This window comes from Elephas maximus, chromosome 10 (genome assembly GCF_024166365.1).
Source record: "Elephas maximus indicus isolate mEleMax1 chromosome 10, mEleMax1 primary haplotype, whole genome shotgun sequence".
NCBI lineage: Eukaryota > Metazoa > Chordata > Mammalia > Proboscidea > Elephantidae > Elephas > Elephas maximus.
In genome coordinates, this window is record NC_064828.1 from 71878574 (window position 1) to 71900005 (window position 21432).

At 40.4% G+C, this 21432-nt stretch overlaps 1 protein-coding gene across 1 annotated transcript; it reads right to left on the reverse strand.

The window, feature by feature from the left end:
* Positions 1–430: 430 nt before the first annotated feature.
* L3HYPDH (trans-L-3-hydroxyproline dehydratase) lies at positions 431–21342 on the reverse strand. Its single transcript, XM_049897873.1, has 5 exons — positions 20766–21342; positions 14618–14787; positions 11660–11782; positions 6578–6715; positions 431–2917 (listed from the first exon to the last, which is right to left on the reverse strand). The coding sequence occupies exons 1-5, from the start codon at positions 21271–21273 to the stop codon at positions 2792–2794; spliced, it is 1065 nt and encodes a 354-aa protein (XP_049753830.1). The 5' UTR covers positions 21274–21342; the 3' UTR covers positions 431–2791.
* Between the last annotated feature and the right edge of the window lie 90 nt (positions 21343–21432).

The window sequence follows — 21432 nt, forward strand, 5'->3', positions numbered from 1 at the left end:
ACAGCTGCTCCACAGGAGAAAGATGTGACAGTCTGTTTCTGTATAGCCATGGAAACCCTCTGGGAAAATTCTACTCTGTCCTATAGGGTTGCTATGAGTCGGAATCAACTCAAAGGCAGTAATTTTTTTTTTTTTTTAATGTGACCTTAAGGAGTTTGGGTGGTACAAGTGGCTTGCAATTGGCTGTTAACTTAAAGCCTGGCAATTGAAGCCCACCTAGAAGCTCCTTGGAAGAAAGGCCTGGCAAACTACTTCCATAAAGATTATAGGCAAGAAAAACCCTATGGAGCAGTTCTACTCTGTAACACATGGGGTTGCCATGAGTCAGGGGCTGACTCCATAGCAGCTAACAACAGTGACAACAATGTGACCTTAGCCCAGTTATTTAACACATCTGAGCCCATTGTCATCAAATGTATAAATTGGATAAAAGCAGCGGCATACTAAGGGCAGGGCAGTGGGGGTAGTCTGCGAGCTGCAGTGGATGGCGGAGGGGTACACTGAAGAGATAAAAAAATCATAAAACCGACTAAAAGTCAGTCTGATTTTTATTATCACCAAGTGTTGATAATACTAAACAATGTCTGTGATAAAATACTCCTCCTCACCCTTAGTAGTCATGAGATAATAAGACCCATTTTATACTGTACTTCATTAAAATGGAGGATAGATTTGGCGGCACATTATGGATGCTATAAAATGAAACTTTAAAAAAAGTATGCATTCTTTTTTTCAAAATTAATGTAACTTGTGGTACTTGAAAAAAAACAGCAGTTCTATATTTACTTGGAGCCCTGGTGGTACAGTGGTTAAGAGCTTGACTGCTAAGCAAAAGGCAGGCAGTTCAAATCCACCAACCGCTCCTTGGAGTTCTACCCTGCCCTATAGGGTCCCTGTGAATTGGAATTGACCCGACGGCAATGGGTTTTGGGCATATTTACTAAAAAAAAAAACAGGTATGCAAACTTCTTAATCTAAATTACCTGGTCATATTGAGTTAGTGGAAACCCTGGTGGCATAGTGGTTAAGTGCTGCAGCTGCTATCCAAGAGATCGGCAGTTCAAATCCACCAGGCGCTCCTTGGAAACTCTATCGGGCAGTTCTACTCTGTCCTATAAGGTCGCTATGAATCGAAATTGACTCGACGGCAGTGGGTTTTTTTTACTGAGTTAGTGACAGTGCCATTTTCTGGAGGTAAGTGGTTTTTTTTTTTTTTTTTTGGCAAACAGAATTTTATAGAGAATTAGTGAGAAAGATCTTTATTTTTGTGTAATAGAGACATCAAGAACATTAACTGTATAGCCTTCATTTTGGTCAGGTAATTCAAATACACACCTAATAACTGGGTCTACACATACTTGCTGGGTGACAAGGCCAGTTAAAATGAATTAAATGCTTCAGTTTGCGTATGCTCAGAAATAAAATACTATTACCTACCTTACAAAGAGTCTACTGAGCTCCTGAGAGCATCACGTGTTAAAAGAACTATCTTAATGCTTCAATTTATAATTACTGATAATGATCAAATATTTTTAACAGGCTCACAATTATTAACTAGCAAGAATTCCAATAGTTAACATGTCTTTTGTGTTTTAAATCTACCTAGGATGCAGTTAGTAAAGTAGGAGGCTTATCCCACTGTAATGATTAAATCTTCGTGTACCTGCATTTTGGTGATGCAATAGGCAATTCCTTTTATAAAAGCCTAAAAGATACAGCAAAAGTCTTCTCACATCAGTTTATGAGACCCCAGTTAGCTGTGGATATAGGAGCTAGGCTTTGCAGCAAAGAAAACGTCCCAGCAGCAGCTATAACAATAACTAGTCAAAGAAAGAACCGATGAGATGGCAACTGGTTAGTCAAAGAAAACCGACTCCTCCCCCCTCTTTCCCAGTCTATTTATGTTAAGTGTTGATTACCTTATAATTATCCATCTTCCTTACATGCTGCTTATAGACAGGATGCTATTTCACTAAAAAAGTGAAAGACTAAAATAACGAATTGGTGAGGTTCATTGTTGCGAATGCTACTATTCAAGAGATCATTCAAAGTCTTTAAAACAAAATAACAATTACCACAGAGTAATATTTTTAAAAAGTAGAAATAATAAGGTTTTAGTTTTACCTAATATGAAATAACTAGAAAAAGACTCTGAACTTTTGGCATTTTGTATTCCAGATGTGAGATTGATTCCAATACACATTTGCAAATATGAGGCATTAGAACAACAACAACAAAAAAAACCCAAACCTGTTGCCATCGAATCAATTCTGCCTCATAGTGACCGTATAGGACAGACAGAAATGCCCCATAGGGTTTCCAAGACAGTAATCTTTATGGAAGCAGACTGCCACATCTTTCTCCCATGGAGCAGCCAGTGGGTTTGAACCACCAACCTTTCAATTAGCAGCCAAGTGCTTAACCACTTTGCCACCAGGGCTCCTTAAATAGGTATAAACCAAAAAAACCAACCCCATTGCCACTGAATCAATTCCAACTCATAGCAACCCTACAGGACAGAGTAGAACTGCCCCATAGGGTTTCCCAGGAGTGGCTGGTGGATTCAAACTGCCAACCTTTTGATTAGCAGCTGAGCTCTTAACCACTGTACCACCAGGGCCTCCAAATAGGTATGGTGACTTTAAATTTAGCCACAGCATACTATTTTAGATAGAATGGAAGTTAGTTTACATGTTTAAACATCAGATATTGTTTTTCACATGATTTAGAGAAAAATTACTTAAAGATAATAATTGCCTTAAAAGAAATCTCTTAAAAGTCATGGAAGAAGTCACTTGAGAAGAAATCCATCCTTCAATGGGTCATCGTCTTCTACCATAAAGCTTGCTGTACCTGTGTAATGGGCTTGTCCTGATACTTCCACTATAACAGCTTTAAAATCACCACATTTTGCTTCCTGCAAAAAAGACAATGAAGGGAGTTTAATATCAAAATATTGCACTCATATCTGGCCTAAAAGTTATACTCGTGATTTTTATCATTTTAAAGAAAATCTAAGGATTAGTCCGACAGGCAATGGAAGGTCTTTAGGAGAGAGACATGATGAAACTTGTTTTAGGTAAGTTAAGCTATAGAGGACAAATTGGAGATGAAAAAGACTAGGAACCCAGAAACCAGTTAAGAGGTAACCTTAATTCATTGGCTGAATCCAGAGTTACTAGGGCAGTCTTTAGTGAGGATGGAAGAGAACATAACACAGAGACACTGTGGAGGACAGACCTGGTGACTGATACATGTGGGAGATGAGGAATAGGAATAAATTAATGATGCCCATAGTTTTTTTTTTTTATAGTTTCTAGCTTGGAAGTGAAGCTAGTAATGGCATTAACCAAGATGGGAATGAGAGAAGGAGGAGCCCACTGAAGAAGGAAGAAAGAACTTTTTTTTCTTCCCCCCAATGGGTTTTTTTTTTTTTAAATTGTGCTTTAAGTGAAAGTATACAAATCAGGTCAGTCTCTCATACAAAAATTTACATACACCTTGCTATACATTCCTAATTGCTCTCCCTCTGATGAGATAGCACAGTACTTCCCTCCACTATCTCTCCTTGTGTCCATTTGGGTAGCTTCTGGCCCCCTCTGCCCTCTCATCTCCCCTCCAGACAGGAGATGTCAACATAGTCTCATGCGACCACTTGATCCAAGAAGCTCATTCTTCACCAGTATCATTCTCCATCCCCTATTCCAGTCCAATCCCTGTCTGAAAGTTGGCTTTGGGAATGGTTCCTGTCCTGGGCTAACAGAAGGTCTGGGGTCCATGGCCTCCAGGGTCCCTTCAGTCCCAGTCTGACCATTAAGTCTGGTCTTTTTATGAGAATTTGGGGTTTGCATCCCACTGCTCTCCTGCTCCCTCAGGGTTTCTCTGTTGAGTTCCGTTTCAGGGCAGTCATCGGTTGTGGCTGGGTACCACCTAGCTCTTCTGGTCTCAGGCTGATGTAGTCTCTGGTTTATGTGGTCCTTTCTGTCTCTTAGGCTCATAATTATTTTGTATCTTTGGTGTTCTTCATTCTTCCTTGTTCCAGGTGGGTTGACACCAATTGATGATGCATCTTAGACGGCCACTTGCTAGTGTTTAAGACCCCCGACGCCACTCTCCAAAGTGGGTTGTAGAATGTTTTCTTAACAGATTTTATTATGCCAATTGACTTAAATGTCCCCTGAAACCATGGTCCTCAAACCCCCGCCCCTGCTACATTGGCCTTTGAAGTGTTCAGTTTATTAAGGAAACTTCTTTGTTTTTGGTTTAGTTGTTGTTGACCTCTCCTGTATTGTGTATTGTCTTTCCCTTCACCTAAGATGAAACTTAGCTACTATCTAATTAGTGAATATCCCTCTCCCTCCCTTCCGCCCTCCCCCCGCCCCATAACCATCAAAGAGTATTTTGTTCTCTGCTTAAACTGTTTCTCCAGTTCTTTTAATAGGGGTCTTATACAATATTTGTCCTTTTGCAATTGACTGATTTCACTCAGCATAATGTCTTCCAGATTTCTCCATGTTATGAAATGTTTCATGGATTCAACATTGTCAAAAAAGAACTTTTTAACAAGTTGAGTTTGAGACATCTCTGGAACAATCAGAGTTAAGCACAGTGACAGTCGGGAGCATAGAGACAGGAGAGAGGGACAGGGCAGGGATTAAGGTCCGGAAGTCATCAGCAGTGAATGGTACAGAGTTAAAGCCTCAGAAGGGGATGAAATTGCTCAGGGGCGTTAAACTGTAGGTAAGTGAGATGAGAAGGAAGCTAAGGAGGAATGCTGGGGATACCTAAGTGGAAGGACTAGAAGAGGAAGCTGGGGAAGGGAAGGAGACTGAGAAGGTACAACCAGAGAGCCTGAAAGGGCCTAGACAGAGAGGAAAGGAGTATGGTGCACGTGAAGATATTTTGGCAAGTATGATTAATAACTATAAGAGAAATAACTTCAAATATTACCTACAGATCCTTTTCTAATTTTTAAATATGAATAACTGAGGTTCCAAGCTAAAATGTCAAATATTAGACTATGGTACAGTAACTTTATTATATTTTTATAAAGCTGCTATAACATAAAGCCTCACTGAAAACTTCTGCTTTGTCTAATAGTATAATGCAATGCTAAACAGCACTGGATTAGAGTCCAGAGACCTAAGTTCACATCCTGGTTCGCTACTCACTGTTTGACCTCTGGCAAACTACCTAGCCTCTCTAATTCTCCATTTTATCATGTGCTAAAAAAGGACAATAATAGTACTGGCCCCCTAGGATTCTTGTGAGGATTAAATGAGATGACGTGTATAAAGTGCTCAGCTTGGAGACCAACCCACAGAAAAGCACCCAGTAAATGTAAATTATTATTGTATATTTTCAACTTCAAATGCTTAAGACAATGTGTTCTAAATCTCTGCATAAAAAATAAATGAGTTTGGCATATCATAAGGTCACTATATAATATAGGAACATCTAACTTAAAGAATAAGGAGCCCTGGTGACACTGTGGTTAAGCGCTCATCTGCTAGCTAAAAGGTTAGTGACTTGAACCCACCAGCCGCTCCGTGGGAGAAAGATGTGGCAGTCTGCTTCTGTAAAGATTTCAGCCTTGGAAACTCTATGGGGCAGTTCTGCTCTGTCCTACAGGGCCACTATGAGTCAGCATTTACTTGACTACAATGGTTTTAACTTAAAGAAAAGTCAATATTCAGAGAAACCAAGCTTTAAAAACAGCTATGTTAGGATAGATTGTTTGCTATGTCAAAGGTCTCTTTAGGAGATGATTCATTTACTAAGAGGTCTCATTAATCAGTTTTGTTAGCACATTTAAAATTTGATTTCATTACAAAAATTCTGTTTTCCACAACTCTCCAAGACCTTCTCATCCTTTTATAGAAAATGAAACAATCCTACATAATACTAAGACAAAACAAAACCAGCCAAACACGAGTTTAGTGGTTTTCAAATTTCTTGGTCTTAGGACTCCTATACATCTTAAGATTTGAGGATCTCAAAGTGTTTTTGTTTATGTAGCTTATGTATCAATATTTATTACTTGGCAATTTAAACAGAATTTAAAAATACTTATTAATGCATTTAAATAATAAACCCATTACATGTTAACATAAATAACATTTCTTGTGAAAAAAATTTCCAAAACAAAAACATTTAATGATGTAGCACTACTTTTCATTTTTGCAAATCTGTTTAATGTTTGGCTTAATAGAAGAGAGCTAAATTCTCATATCTGCTTCTGTATTCAGTCTATTGGGATATCACACATCATGTAGTCTCTGGAGAATACCACTCATTCAGTCTCATTCTCATGAGAGAATGAGAGTGAAAAATAATGTCTTAGTATTATTATAAAAATAATTTTGACCTTGTTGGACCCCTGGGAAAGACTTGGGGACCACCAGGGGCCTCAAGACTGTACTTTGATAACTACTGCCCCAGTTGAACAGAGGCTTTTACAGGCCTGCTTTAAAATTTCTCTTCTCAGAACTGAGAAGAAACTTAATATACAACTCAGGCCTCTTGGGTCTCATAAACAACACGTTTATAAACAAGAAGCTAAGGGTGCGTCACTTACCCTCACGGCCTTCCCAGTGAATACTGAGCCAGTTGCACTGCTTTTAAAGGATCTGGTCTGGTTTAGTTCTAGAAGCCCTTTGTGATACTGTAAGGCAATTCGGGCTGTCACTCCTGAGCCTGTAGGACTTCTGTCAACCTGTTTCAAGACAAATGAAAATGTGTATGTGCGTATATGTATATTATGTAAATTTAAAAATAAAATATGGGAAATAGCATACTTGATTTTATTATATAAGGTCTTTGCAGAATTCCTTGTGTATTAAAATTCATTATTGTAGGATATAAATGGAGCCCTGGTGGTGCAGTACTTAAGAGCTCGGCTGCTGACCAAAGGTCAGCAGTTCGAATTCACCAGCCACTCCTCAGAAACCCTATGGGGCAGTTCTGTTCTGTCCTATAGGGTCACTATCCCCCATGCGTCTGTCAGTTTGTCATACTATAGGGGCTTGTGTGTTGCTGTGATGCTGGAACTTATACCACCAGTATTCAAATACCAACAGGGTTACCCAAGGTGGACAGGTTTTAGCTGAGCTTTCAGACTCAGACTAGGAAGGCGGGCTGGGTGGTGTATTTCTGAAACTTAGCCAGTGAAAAGCTTATGAATAGAAGCGGAACACTGTCTGATATAGTGCCAGAAGATGAGCCCCTCAGGTTGGAAGGCACTCAGAATACAACTAGGGAAGAGCTGCCTCCTCAGAGTACAGTCAACCTTAATGATGTGGATGGAATCAAGCTTTCAGGACCTTCATTTGTTGATGTGGCAAGAATGAGAAGAAACAGCTACAAACATCCATTAATAATTAGAATTTGGAATGTATGAAGTATGAATCTAGGAAAATTGGAAATCGTCAAAAATGAAATGGAACACATAAACCTCGATACTCTAGGCATTAGTGAGCTGAAATGGACTTGTATGGGCCATTTTGAATCAGACAATCATATGGTCTACTATGCTGGGAATGATGACTTGAAGAGGAATGGCCTTGCATTCATCGTCAAAAAGAACATTTTAAGATCTCTGCTAAAGTACAATGCTATCAGTGATAGGATAATATTTCATACACCTACAAGGAAGACAGTTAATACGACCATTATTCAAATTTATGCACCAACAACTAAGGCCAGAGATGAAGAAACTGAAGATTTTTATCAGTTTCTGCAGTCTGAAATTGATCAAACCTGCAGTCAGGATGCATAGATAATTAGTGGTAATTAGAATGCAAAAGGTGGAGACAAAGAAGAATGATCAGTAGTTGGAAAATATGGCCTTGGTGATAGAAACGATGCTAGAGATCCCATGATAGAATTTTGCAAGACCAATGACTTCTTCACTGCAAATACCTTTTTTACCAACATAAATGGCAATATACATGTGGACCTCGTCAGATGGAATACACAGGAATCAAATCGACTACATCTGTGGAAAGAGACTATGGAAAAGCTCAATATCATCAGTCAGAATAAAGCCAGGGGCTAACTGTGGAACAGACCATCAATTGCTCATATACAAGTTGAAATTAAGAAAATTAGAACAAGTCCACAAGAGCCAAAATACTACCTTGAGTATAACTCAGAAACTCAGTGCCGTCGAGTCGATTCCGACTCAATATCCCATCTGAATTTAGAGACCATCTCAAGAATAGATTTGACGTGTTGAAGACTAACGACCAAAGACCAGAAGAGTCGTGGAATGACATCAAACATGAAGAAAGCAAGAAGTCATTAAAAAGACAGGAAATAAAGAAAAGACCAAGATGGATGTCAGAAGAGACTCTGAAACTTGCTCTTGAACGTCGAGTAGCTAAAGCAAACAGAAGAAATGATGAAGTCAAAGAGCTGAATAGAGGATTTCAAAGGGCAGCTCGAGTAGATAAGGTATTATAATGACATGTGCAAAGACCTGAAGGAGGAAAACCAAAAGGGAAGAACATGTTCGGCATTTCTCAAGCTGAAAGAACTGAAGAAAAAATTCAAGCCTTGAGTTGCAATACTGAAGGATTCTACAGGGAAAATATTAAATGAAGCAGGAACCAATAAAAGAAGATGGAAGGAACACAAAGAGTTACTATACCAAAAAGAATTGGTTGACATTCAACCATTTCAGGAGGTAGCATAAGATCAGGAACAGATGGTACTGAAGGAAGAAGTCCAAGCTGCACTGAAGGTATTGGCAAAAAACAAGACTCCAGGAATTGACGGAATACCAACTGAGATGTTTCAGCAAACAGATGTAGCACTGGAAGTGTTCACTCGTCTATATCAAGAAATTTTGAAGACAGCTACCTGGCCAACTGACTGGGAGAGATTAGTATTTATGCTTATTCCCAAGAAAGGTGATCCAATCAAATGCGGAAATTCTGGAACAACATCATTAATATCACACTCAAGTAAAATTTTGCTGAAGATCATTCAAAAGCTGCTGCAGCAGTATATGGACAGGGAACTGCCAGAAATGCAAGCCAGATTCAGAAGAGGATGTGGAACCAGGGATATCATTGCTGATGTCAGATGGATCCTGGCTGAAAGCAGAGAATGCCAGAAAGATGTTCACCTGTGTTTTACTGACAATGCAAAGGCATTTGACTGTGTGGATCATAACAAACTATGGATAACATTATGAACAATGGAAATTTCAGAACACTTAGTTGTGCTCATGAGGAACCTGTACACAGATCAAGAGCCAGCGGTTCAGACAGAACAAGGGGATACGGTGTGGTTTAAAGTTAGGAAAAGTGTGCGTCAGGGTTGTATTTTTTCACCATACTTATTCAATCTGTATGCTGAACAAATAATCTGAGAAGCTGGATTGCTATATTCAGATGACACAAACTTGCTTGCTGAAAGTGAAGAGGACTTAAAGCACTTACTGATGAAGATCAAAGACCACAGCCTTCAGTATGGATTACACCTCAACATAAAGAAAACAAAAACTCTCACAACTGGACCAAGAAGGAACATCACTGTAAATGGAGAAAAGATTGAAGTTGTCAAGGATTTCATTTTACTTGGATCCACAATCACCACCCATGGAAGCAGCAGTCAAGAAATCAAAGGGCGCATTGCACTGGGCAAATCTGCTCCAAAAGACCTTTTTAAAGTGTTGAAAAAGTCTCGGAGACTACGGTGTCCCTGACCCAAGCCAAAACATGTTCTCAATGGCCTTATATGCATGCGAAAGCTGGACAAGGAATAAGGAAGACTAAAGAAGAACTGATGCCTTAGAATTGAGGTGCTGGCAAAAAATACTGAATATACCATGAACTGCCAAAAGAACGAACAAGTCTGTCTCATAAGAAGTACAACCAGAATGCTCCTTAGAAGCAAGGATGGCAAGACTATGTTTCACATACTTTGGACATGTTATTAGAAGGGATCAGTCCCTGGAGAAGGACATTATGCTTGATAAAAGTTGGGGGTCAATGAAAAAGAGGAAGGCCCTCAACGAGATGGACTGACATGGTGGCTACAACAATGGGCTCAAGTGTAACAACTGTGAGGATGGTGCAGGACCAGGCAGTGTTTCATTCTGTTGTACACAGGGTCGCTATGAGTAGAAGCTGACTCGATGGTACCTAACTAACAAAAACAAGGATCACTATGAGTCAGAATCAACTTGACGGCAATGGATTTGGTTTTGGTAGGATACAAATCAGATATAAAAGTCTGTAATATTTCTGAGGCTTTTTTTGTGTTTTATTAAGGGTGATACAGAACTTAATTTCTATAGGCTGTAAAACGTATTGCCTACAGTAGATATTTTTAAACGTCTTCAGATCTAAAACAAAACTACATATATATTATGTGATACAATTGTTGTAAATCTTAATAAATTTGCCTTTAAAATATTTTAAAATTATTTACATTATACCTTCAACTTAACAATGTAACGTTTTAAAAAGTATAGAGGGAATTTAGAGAAATCTTGTCTACATGTCTTAAGCAGTAGTAACTCTCATGCATAAAAGTAATGACAAGCTAGAAAGGCTTTTCAGTAAAATATAGAACAAACAGAAAATTAATACTAGTGCCAAATTGCACAGTAAATTACCTTAACTCTGTATTATGAAAGTGAGCAGAGATAAAATTCCATTTCAAAGAAATTATCACCAAAAATATTGAGATTAGAAGATGCCCAATAAAAAAGCACCGTTTTTCCTCACTTGAGTTCAGAACTGACTGAGAAATAAGTCAAAGTAGTAAGGCAGGTGGAGACCAAAATATCACCTTTTTTACTTGTAAGCATTGCCATATAACCCCTGGAGAAGCAGAGTGCAGCACCTACATTCTGCAGGCATCTTCTATCCCTAATTTCTCCTCTCCAACTCCCCCAATTGGTTTAAGTCCCTCCTCCTGCCCTGGGACACAGAGAATGAGGGGGTGGAGAGAGGCCAAGAGGGTTACACTAGTGGGGATCCCCTCACATGGCTGGAAATATCAGGAATAGGGAAACAGCATTTTCTCTCACATTAGACTTAAACACTGTTTCAAATACATCATGCAACAAATAACATACCCATTGCGTAGCAGAGTCTCTGAGGTAAAGAAATCTTACTTCAAAATGGCTTTGTTATAAAGAGTAAAACTACGTTTGTCATAGAACAGATCAATAGAATACAGAATTCCCAGTTATGTGGGATCTGGAGAGCTCATTTCCTTATGCGAGTCACATGAGGAACTTCCCTAATGAAGATAGGAAGTCTACAAGTAAAGCATATTTAATATTTACTTCTCTCAATAAAACTGTTTTGTCATCTAGCTCACAAGAACCTGATACTGGACACAAGCCATGTACACATCCTGGCGACAAAGAAAAAGAAAGAATTCCTTACAGTATGTGAACAGAAGCTGAATTCACATAATGGAAGATAACCGTATAGAGAATTTGTGTCAGACATTTTACCTATTACCTCACATTATCTGCACGGCAACAACCCTGTAAGATACATAGAGCAAGCATTATCCTCGTTTTTCCGAGCTAAAGAAACTGGGGCATAGAAAGGTGGAGGGGCTAGCTGGGGAGAGAACAAAATTTCAGTTCCACATTATCCAGCTTTCGTGCTTAAAATTGCAGTTTCAATACCTGTGAATCTGCAAACACACAGATGTTGGTGGTTGGTTCCTCGCTATAAGCATCTTTTCCATCTGTTAATATAGTTCCATACAGAAAGGCAAGATCTTCACTATCAGGATGATTAATTTTAAACTGAAAATAACAATGACAACAAAAAACCCATATGTGAGACAAATATATTCAAACTTATCTTTATAAATAATGCAGATGGGGAACTCTTAGACGTAACTGTTTGATCTTTATCATTTGTGCATTTATGGAATACCTCTCTGGGAAAAGCATCTCTGCCTAGATGAATACACAGTTTTATTGGAAGTTACGATTCTTACTGCGCTTTGAGTCCCTTCTAAAAACGTTCTGCATAGAGCTTCTACTAAAGGAACAGCCTTATTTTATATACCCCCCAACCCTGAACATACACACTCTTTGTAGTCCTGTTTCCAGGAAGGCCAGATCACAGGCTGGCCACGGTTGCTCATGAGCTAAGGCTATCATATTTTCATTCACAGGAGCCTGAAGGGGGTGCATGGAAAAATCAGGCAGTGAGTATCCAAAGTGGAAGTTAATAGCACTGATAGAGTCGAGGGCGTGAGAGGCCACAAGCAAGCAAAGGCATAAGGATGTAGATAGTATTAGGTAAGAGAAATAACTGAATAACTAAAAGAAAAAAAAGCGTAATCGTAGAGGATGAAGTCAGCTGGTACCGTGAAAATCAGCTGACACATACAGAGAGCAGCAGGCACTGGCAAAGCAGCTAAGTCATGTCGATAGTAAAGCACGCTCAGGCCCAACTGTGCAGAAGCCCTGATGACACAGCGGTTATTAAGATTGGCTGCTAGCCAAAGGGTGGGCAGTCTGAATCCACCAGCTGCTCCTTAGAAACCCTATAGGGCAGCTCTAGTCTGTTCTGTAGGGTTGCTATGAGTCAGAATCGACTGATGGCAATGGGTTTTTTTTGTTGTTGTTGTCATCCTTATGACTACAATAGCACTGTTACAACATCACACCACTCCCAGGTGTACTAGTTTCCTAGGACTGCCATAACAAAGTACCACAAAGTGAGTGGCTGAAAACAACACAAATGTATTGTCTCATAGTTCTAGAGGATAGAAGTCTGAATTCAGGTCATCAGCATGGCCATGTTCTTTCTGAAGGTTCTGGAGGAAGATCTTTCCTTGCCTCTTCCTAGCTTCTGCTGGTGTCTGGTAGTTTTTGGCATTCCTCAGCTTGTAGACATATCCCAATCTCTGCCTCCATCTTCAAAGGGCCAACTTCCCTCTGGGTCTCTGTCTCTTCTCTTCTTTTTATAAGGACACCACTTGGATTGGGTTAGGACCCTACTCCAGTATGACCTCATATTAACTTAACTGATAGCATCTTCAACCAATTTCCAAACAAGGTCACATTCACAGGTACTGGAGGTTAGGACTTCAACGTATCTTTTTGGGGGACACAATTCAATTCATAACAAGAGGCATGCTTCTTCCCCCTTAACGCCAAGCTCCTTGGATGGGGTTTGTTTTTCCTTTGGATTTCCAGTATTTAGCAAAGTGTCCAGCAGACAGTAAGTGCTTGTAAATGTTAAGAGAATAAATACCTGAAGATGAATTTATATTGTATTAAGTCCCCCCTCCAAAGGCCTTTCCTGCAATCTATATCAGCAGTATGAATGGTCAGGCATTCACAAAATAGTTCTACTGCCTGATGTGTAACTAAAAGAAACATTTCTCATATCTTTCTCAGAATCCCACTCCCCAATGTAACCCCCCTCCATACACCTTGGTGAGAGGTTCAAGCTTTAGTGAGAAGTTCAAAATGAATTTTTTTTTTTAAAGAAAACTAAGCTTTTTTGTATTGATTTCATTAAAAGTCAGGTGAAATTATTTTGTGCCAAATTGTTTACTCTTAAACTTTTACCATCTGCTTAATGAAACAAGAAAATTGATGTAAATTTGGAATTTCAGAAGTTACTATGACAAAATAATTCCAACACAGTGTATTGACAGACCTGGAGAAAGAATAATTTAGAACTGCAATATAGTATACATGTTCATTTTGATATTTAAATTATACATTATGTTAAATTAAAGCCTCAGAAGTATTAAGGAAAATAGGTCCATTAATAATTACTAGTATAAGTATATTAGATACTATCATAAGTCATTTTTTACTTAGAATAATAATTCTCATATGCCAAAGCATTCAAATACTGTATATGTGTTTTATTTGTAGGTCCCAGTTTCAAGGTAAAATGGCAGACTTATGCTAGAAATGAAAGAATATTCTAGACTTCTTTGTTATCTAAACTGACTTTATCAGAATAGTTTTCCCAAGCCAAAACTAGAGTTGCTTGAGTAGCTTCTTAGCAATATAGGAAAAATTCCCCAAGTAGGAATTATTGTTTTTCATGAAGAGAAAGCCTTCTTAGACCCGATAAAATTATTTTGTATACTATATTTTACATTTATTATTTTCAAGTTTTACAGAGAGAATGATCAAACCACATGAATTGCAAATTAGTGGAATACTATGTACTTACTGTATGCTTAAATAGCCACAAACTATAATAATATATGTTATTAATAATAGTTATCATTTCTTGAACATTTATTACCAGGCAGGCATTGTTCTATGTTTTTTATCATCTATATTGACTGATTTAATTCTTACCACAAACCTATTTAGTACATTTACATCTGTAAAATGCAATTTCCATCTTACAGATAGGAAACTGAGGCACACGGAGATTATTTAATTGTCCAAGGTTATAAAGGTTGCAAACATTACAGATGGCAAGGCTGGAACTCCCAGGTAGTCTGGCTCTAGAACCTAAGATTTTAACCACTAACGTATTCTTAGTACTACTAATAATTTAAATACATATTTCATTTCTTTACAGGCACAGTAATTTATATTTCCTCCATGCCACACAAGAGCGTTTGTTACTAAGGCAGCAATTGTACTGACCTGAGCTTTCACTGCTTCCGTCACTGCACTTGCCGCATCTACAAGGTCCCTTGTCTTTGCAGAACAAACGTCGAGTCCGAACTTTTCAGCACTGACAAAGGCATAAAAGGTGCCACCATATGCTATGTCTACCACCACCTTTCCATGACCAGGAACATCGACTGTGAGGTCTAAAAAATACGTATTTGAAAATAAGTTTGTTTTTAATATTCTGGCAAAAAATTCACAGCATTTTAACCATATTTATTTCTGTGGAGATGGGGGGAGATCTTTTCACACTGTGGGATAGAAATTTTAACTTTATCTAAAGAATTTTGTCTTTGTCCTTGGTCCTGACAGATAACCTCTAAAACCTTGGAATTTCCCCAGTACGTGTCTTTGATGAGGCCTCCAGACCACATCTGAGCGTTTATGCTAATGGGTGACTCATGTTGGCTAGGCGAGAAAGACCCACTTCATATCAGCTGAATGGAGAGAGGTCTGATTCAATCAATAATGCCTACAGAATGAGGTCCCAATAAAGGCTCTGGATGTGGAAGCTCCATGGACTTCCTGGTTGGTCAAAGACATCCATGCACGTGGGAGTGTATGCATCCCTTTTTTGGGACTTGGAAGCTCCTTGCTGAGAACCCTCTTGAACCTTGTCCTGTGTACCTCTTCGTTTGAATCCTTCTTGCTATAATAAAACTGTAATCACAAGTACAGTGCTTCCTGAGGTTTGTGAATTGTTCTAGTGAATTATCAAACCCAAGGGAGTAGGGGGAACCAGCAAGTCAGTAGTGAGGGGGCACCAGTGGCCTTTGAGATTATGGCTGGTATTTTGAGGGAGTAGAGGGCATCCCATAATTTGTAGCCAGAGGTCTGAAGTGAAGGGAGCCCTTGGGATCCCCGAATTTACCACTGGCATCTTGAAGGGGTAGTGGGAAAACCCCAAATGCCACTGGTGTCTGAGGTCTTTGGGAGTCTGGAGGACTGCACCTTTTAACTTGTGAGGTCTGATTTAACTCTGGAAGAAGTACTGCATGTGCAGAGAAATGGAATTGATGATAGATTCATTTGATTGACCCACACATCTGGTACCAGAGAAGTGGGATCTGATAACTTTACACCCATCATAAAGAGGAATGAGGCAAATATATAAAGTAAGTAAGTATTAGGCAATAATAGATCTTTAGCAAGGTATCTATTTTTAACTTAAAGATGTTTGCATAATTATAGAACATCTGAATGTAATGCTTTCCCCAATCATACAACTACTCGGAGGATCTTTCTAGGAAACATCATAGAGGCAGAGAGAGAGAAATCCATGGGACATCAACCTATGAAAACTATGAAGGAAAATGCAGCTCCCTGCTCCCACCAAACTACGTGGAATGGTTTAAAGTAGATAGGATACTGGATCCCGTTCACAAATTTACTTTCTTCAGCTATAATGTCAAAAGAAAAAGATTTTTCTATATAAACTGTATACATTTACTCATCTTTCATCTCATTAAATTATCCTGCAGGCAAACACTCAGAATAAAGCCATTACAGAATCACTGACCTCATGGAGTTTCAGTTTCCTTATCTTTAAAACAGGGGTTTGAATCAGATAATCTTTGTCTTAGTTATCTACCCATTGCCATCGAGTCAATTCCGGCTCATGGCGACCCTATAGGACAGAGCAGATTCCCAGAATTTCCAAGGAGCGCCTGATGGATTCGAGCTGCTGACCTTTTAGTTAGCAGCCATAGCTCTTAACCACTACACCACCAGGGTTTCCCTTAGTTATCTCGTGCTGCTATAACAGAAATACCACAAGTGGATGGCTTTAACAAAGAGAAATTTATTCTGAGTCTAGTAAACTACAAATCCAAATTCATGGCATCAGCTCCAGAGGAAGGTTTCTCTCTCTGTTAGCTCTGGAGGGAGGTCCTTGTCATCAGTCTTCCCCTGGTTGAGGAGCTTCTCAGGTGCAGGGACCCCAGGTCCTAAAGGCACGCTCTGCTCCAGGTACTGCTTTCTTGGTGGTATGCAGTCCCCGTGTCTCTTTGCTCACTTCTCTCTTTAAATCTCAAAAGAGATTGGTTTAAGACACAATCTAATCTTGTAGATCTCATCAACATAACTGCTGCTAATCCATCTCATTAACATCATAGTGATAGGATTTCCAACACATAGGAAAATCACACCAGACGACAAAATGGTGGACCATCACACAATACTGAGAGTTATGGCCTAGCCAAATTGATACACACATTTTTGGGGGATGCAATTCATTCCATGACAATCTTTAATTTCTATCTATTAATAATCTGCTGCTATTTTATAGAACTACTTTAGTGACTATTTTAAGTAGAACATTGAAAATTAAGATAGTTGTTTCACAAATGAGTCTATCCTACGTGCCACGTACTTTACATACATTAGGCTCCTTAGCGCTGAGAGGTAGGTATTGTATTATCTATTATCTTCACTTTATTCCCAGAATTACTCAGCATATAAGTGGCAGAGCCTGGAGTCAGGAGATGCCAAAGCTCAAAACCTTTCTACAAAAATATGGGGCCTTTATCTAAAACTCAATCCGAAAAGTTAGGTTTTCCTTTTCTTTTCTTCTATGCAAACATGTCACAGAAATTTCAATTTACTTTCCTTGAGGTTTAGTGAGCACCTACTGTGTGCCAATTATTGTGGCAGATATAAGAGATACAAATGTGACTACAGCGCAGCCTTTTCCCTTTCTAGAGTTTGGAAGAAAGAAAAACAAACTTTAAAATGTTATATGTATGAATGAGTTGTCACACATTAATTTTCCAGAAAAATGAAGCAAATCTCTTTAAACTACCAAAATTTTAAGGGTGAGAGGAAAGCAGTCTGATAAGCCTAGTAGATCCTGGTTCTGCCGCTCAGTCTGGGCTTGGTGTCTCAGTGTATAGAATTGGATTGCCATTCCTCCCTAAAAATCATTACTTTGAGAATTCCATGTGATAAAGGGTACAGAGTGCCTGGCACAGATTAGGGGTGCAATAATATCAGTATTAAAGCAAAAGCTGAATTTCCAATGGGAACAAAGCTCTCGATGACCAGTTATATTTGCTAATACAGTATATTCTCTGAATTTATTTGGTTACTCATTAAATATTCATTGACTACTTACTGGCACTTGGAAATGGGCTGATTTAATCCTCACAGCGACCCTCCATCGCTGTCATTTCATTTTACACATGATTACACTGAGGCATGGTCTCTCTTGCAGAAGGTCATAGAGGTCAGGAGAGACCACAGCAGAGGTGCAAAGTCAGGCAGTGATTTTAAACACTACCAGTCTGATTTTTATGCATTTTTTAAAGTAGAGAATTTAGGATTTTGTTTTAATGATACAAAGTGACCATTAATCCCCACCAATTATGACGTTGTCACACAGTGATGCTCTCAAGAACTAGTGCGCGTATGGGATTGGCTGCCCCTGCCCTAAACAGCTCCCAGTTATGATGTGGTGGATGATCCTCTGCCAGCTGTCACCTCCCACAAAATCTGGAGTGCTCCCATCTGCTGCTGGGGTTGCCTAGAGGGAAAGGTAACCACGCTGGTTAACTGTTAAGGATTTTTAGACGCAGTCCTATACATAAACTCCTTTTCTCTTCACATGCCTTCCCAATACATATGTGACACCACTCTCTCCTAAAGGGGAAAGTGGCATCAATTTCCGCAAAAGCATTCTTCATCAACTTTAAGTGTCAGGTGCTGAGGCTGCTCTAAGACTGACAAATGCCTGCGGTATTACTGTATCATTCATAATTAGGCTAATCTGGAATCCAATTCCTCAGGGAAGATCAAGATTGAATACTTTCGAACAGGATGATCTGCATGGCTTGAAGACTTTGAAGAGAAGAGGTGATCACCCTATTCCTGGTTGACTAAATTCACTGCCAGCTCACTTCTAGTCATGAGTACTAAAGCATCCTAACTGATGGAATTCAGCCCCTTAGATGCAGAGACCAGATTCTAGCATGCCAAGTCATCCCCATGAGGGATCTCCCTCTTTATAATGGTTTGGTTACAGCTGTTGTTGTTGTTAGGTGCCATTGAGTCCATTCCGACTCATCGCAACCATACGTACAACAGGACAAAACACTGCCCACTCTTGCGCCATTCCCACAATCACTGTTATGCTTGAGTACACTGTTGCAGCCACTGTGTCAATCCATCTCATTGAGGGTCTTCCTCTTTTTCGCTGACCCTCTAATTTACCAAGCATGATGTCCTTTTCCAGGCACTGATCCCTCCTGATAACATGTCCAAAATATGTAAGACATAGTCTCACTATCCTTGCTTCTAAGGAACATTCTGGTTGTACTTCTTCAAGACAGATTTGTTCACTCTTCTGGCAGTCCATGGTGTATATTCAATATTCTTCCCCAATACCAAAATTCAAAGGCATCAATTCTTCGGTCTTATTTATCATTCAGCTTTCGCATGCATATGAGGCGAGCGAAAACATCATGGCTTGGGTCAGGCACACCTTATTCTTCAAGGTGACATTTTTGCTTTTTAATACTTTAAAGAGGTCTTTTGCAGCAGATTTGCCCATTGCAATGGGTCCTTTGATTTCTTGACTGCTGCTTCCATGGTTGTTGATTGCGGATCCAAGTAAAATGACATCCTTGACAACTTCAATCTCTCTCCGTTTATCATGATGTTGCTCACTGGTCCAGTTGTGAGGATTTTGGTTTTCTTTATGTTGATGTGCAATTTATATTGAAGGCTGTGGTCTTTGATCTTCATCAATAAGTGTTTCAAGTCCTCTTCGCTTACAGCAAGCAAGGTTGTGTCATCTGCATAATGCACTTATAGACTCTCCCTGATTTACATGACACACAAGGCTCTGTACAAAGAAACCCACCAAAACCTATTAAGTGCTCTATATACCAGTTTAAGAGGCTCTGGTGGCACAAGAGTTAAGCGCTCACCTGCTAACAGAAAGGTTGGTGGTTTGAATATACCAGCAACTCCATGGAAGAAAACATCCGGTGATCTGCTCCTGTAAAGACTGCAGCCTAAGGAACCCTATGAGGCAGTTCTACTCTGTCCTATAGGGTTGCTATGAGTCAAAATTGACTCCATGACAACAGGTTCAGTATCTGGTTTACACACCAGTTGCAGAAGAAGCCAACTCCAACTCATGGCAACCCCACCATGTGTTAGAGTAGAACTGTGCTTCATAGAGTTTTCAAGTCTGATTTTTTTTGAAGTAGTTTGCCTAGCTTTTCTTCCCAGGAGCTTCTGTGTAGATTTGAACTTCCAACCTTTTGGTTAGCAACCCAGCGTGCTAACAGTTTGCACCACTCAGGGGCTCTCAAAGACCTACGCATCTACAGAATTCTTAACAACCCCATACATCCTGCAGTCTCTCTGTCTGTAGGAATATAGTTTACATTTTTTTGTTACTTTTAAGTACCTTTCATTTACTTATCACAATTCTATAAGACAACAAATGCAGAAACGCAGGCGCAAATAGGTTAAGTAATTTGATTAAGGTTGCATGGGTTTAAGTGGTTGAGCAGAATTTGAACCCAGGCTAAATCTGTCCCTGTTCATAAACAAAAACAGCAGTGCCTGTATTATCATGATGTATAAATTACTTACTTCATTCATTGTTATTTAATTCTCTCCCAAAGAACTGGGGAACGCCCTTTTTGCAGAGGAAGAAAAGGAGACAGTGTTTTAGAGATGATAATGATGCGTCTATCAGGTGTACTGAGCCTGGCTTGAAATCCCAGTACACTGTTTTTTGCTCTTTCCTTGACCTTAGCTTACTTTGCTTTACCCAAAGACAAAACCTCTATAAAATGCATGACGATGACGAACAAGGTGCTGAGTAAGGGGAGCACAGGGGAGCACGTTAGTCTATATTCCTCATGGCTCACCCAAGACCGGAGGCAGATGCAATCAGCAGGATAATCTAGTTGCAAGCACTGCACAAATTTGCAACGCTAAGATGCGAAAACACATTTGCAGTGATTTAGAATTACCTTTTTATTAGTGGCAAGAGCTTTGGGGTTGGGTTAGTTGCGCCTTTGGGTTCCAGCTCGTGCGAGACTGTTAGTGTTGTTAGCTGCGTCCCGGTTGCGGCACCACCCGGAGCTAGGAGGGTCCCGCGGGTTACCTGTGGCCAGCGCGAAGGCCGGGACGCTGTGGAAGCGCACCGGGCCGCGACTGCGGCCGCCCTCGCACGCCACGAACGCGGCCACTAGCCCGCACGGGCAGTGGATGTTGACGCGGGCCTCGCGGGCGCCAGCCGGGGGCGCAGGCACCAGCCCGAAGTCGAGCGCGAAGCGGCCCAGCGCCAGGACGGCGTGGCCGCACATGGAGCTGTAGCCGTCGTTATGCAGGAACAGGACTCCTAGGTGTGCGTCCTGCAGCTCGCTAGGCACCAGGACGGCTCCATACATGTCCCGGTGCCCTCGGGGCTCGAACATGAGCCGCCGTCGTACGTGGTCAAGGTGCTGGCGCATGTAGCGCCGCTTAGCCAGCAGCGTGGGGCCGACGACCTCCGGACACCCAGCTAGCACGATGCGCAGGGGCTCGCCGCCGGTGTGCATATCCACCACCGACAGCACTGGGGTCTTCGGGTCGTGCGGGGGCAGCTGGGGCACAGCCAGCGCGCGCTCCATTGTCTGCGTTCAGCGTCGCAATCTCCACCCAGCTGGAAACGCCTCAAGCCCCAGCCCCGCCCGCGTACCTAATAGGAGGAAGGCAGGGCGCGTGGCCGTGTCAGGGGGCGGGGCTTGGGAAAACAGACCCAAACAGAGCGAGACGGGGGCGGGGCTTCG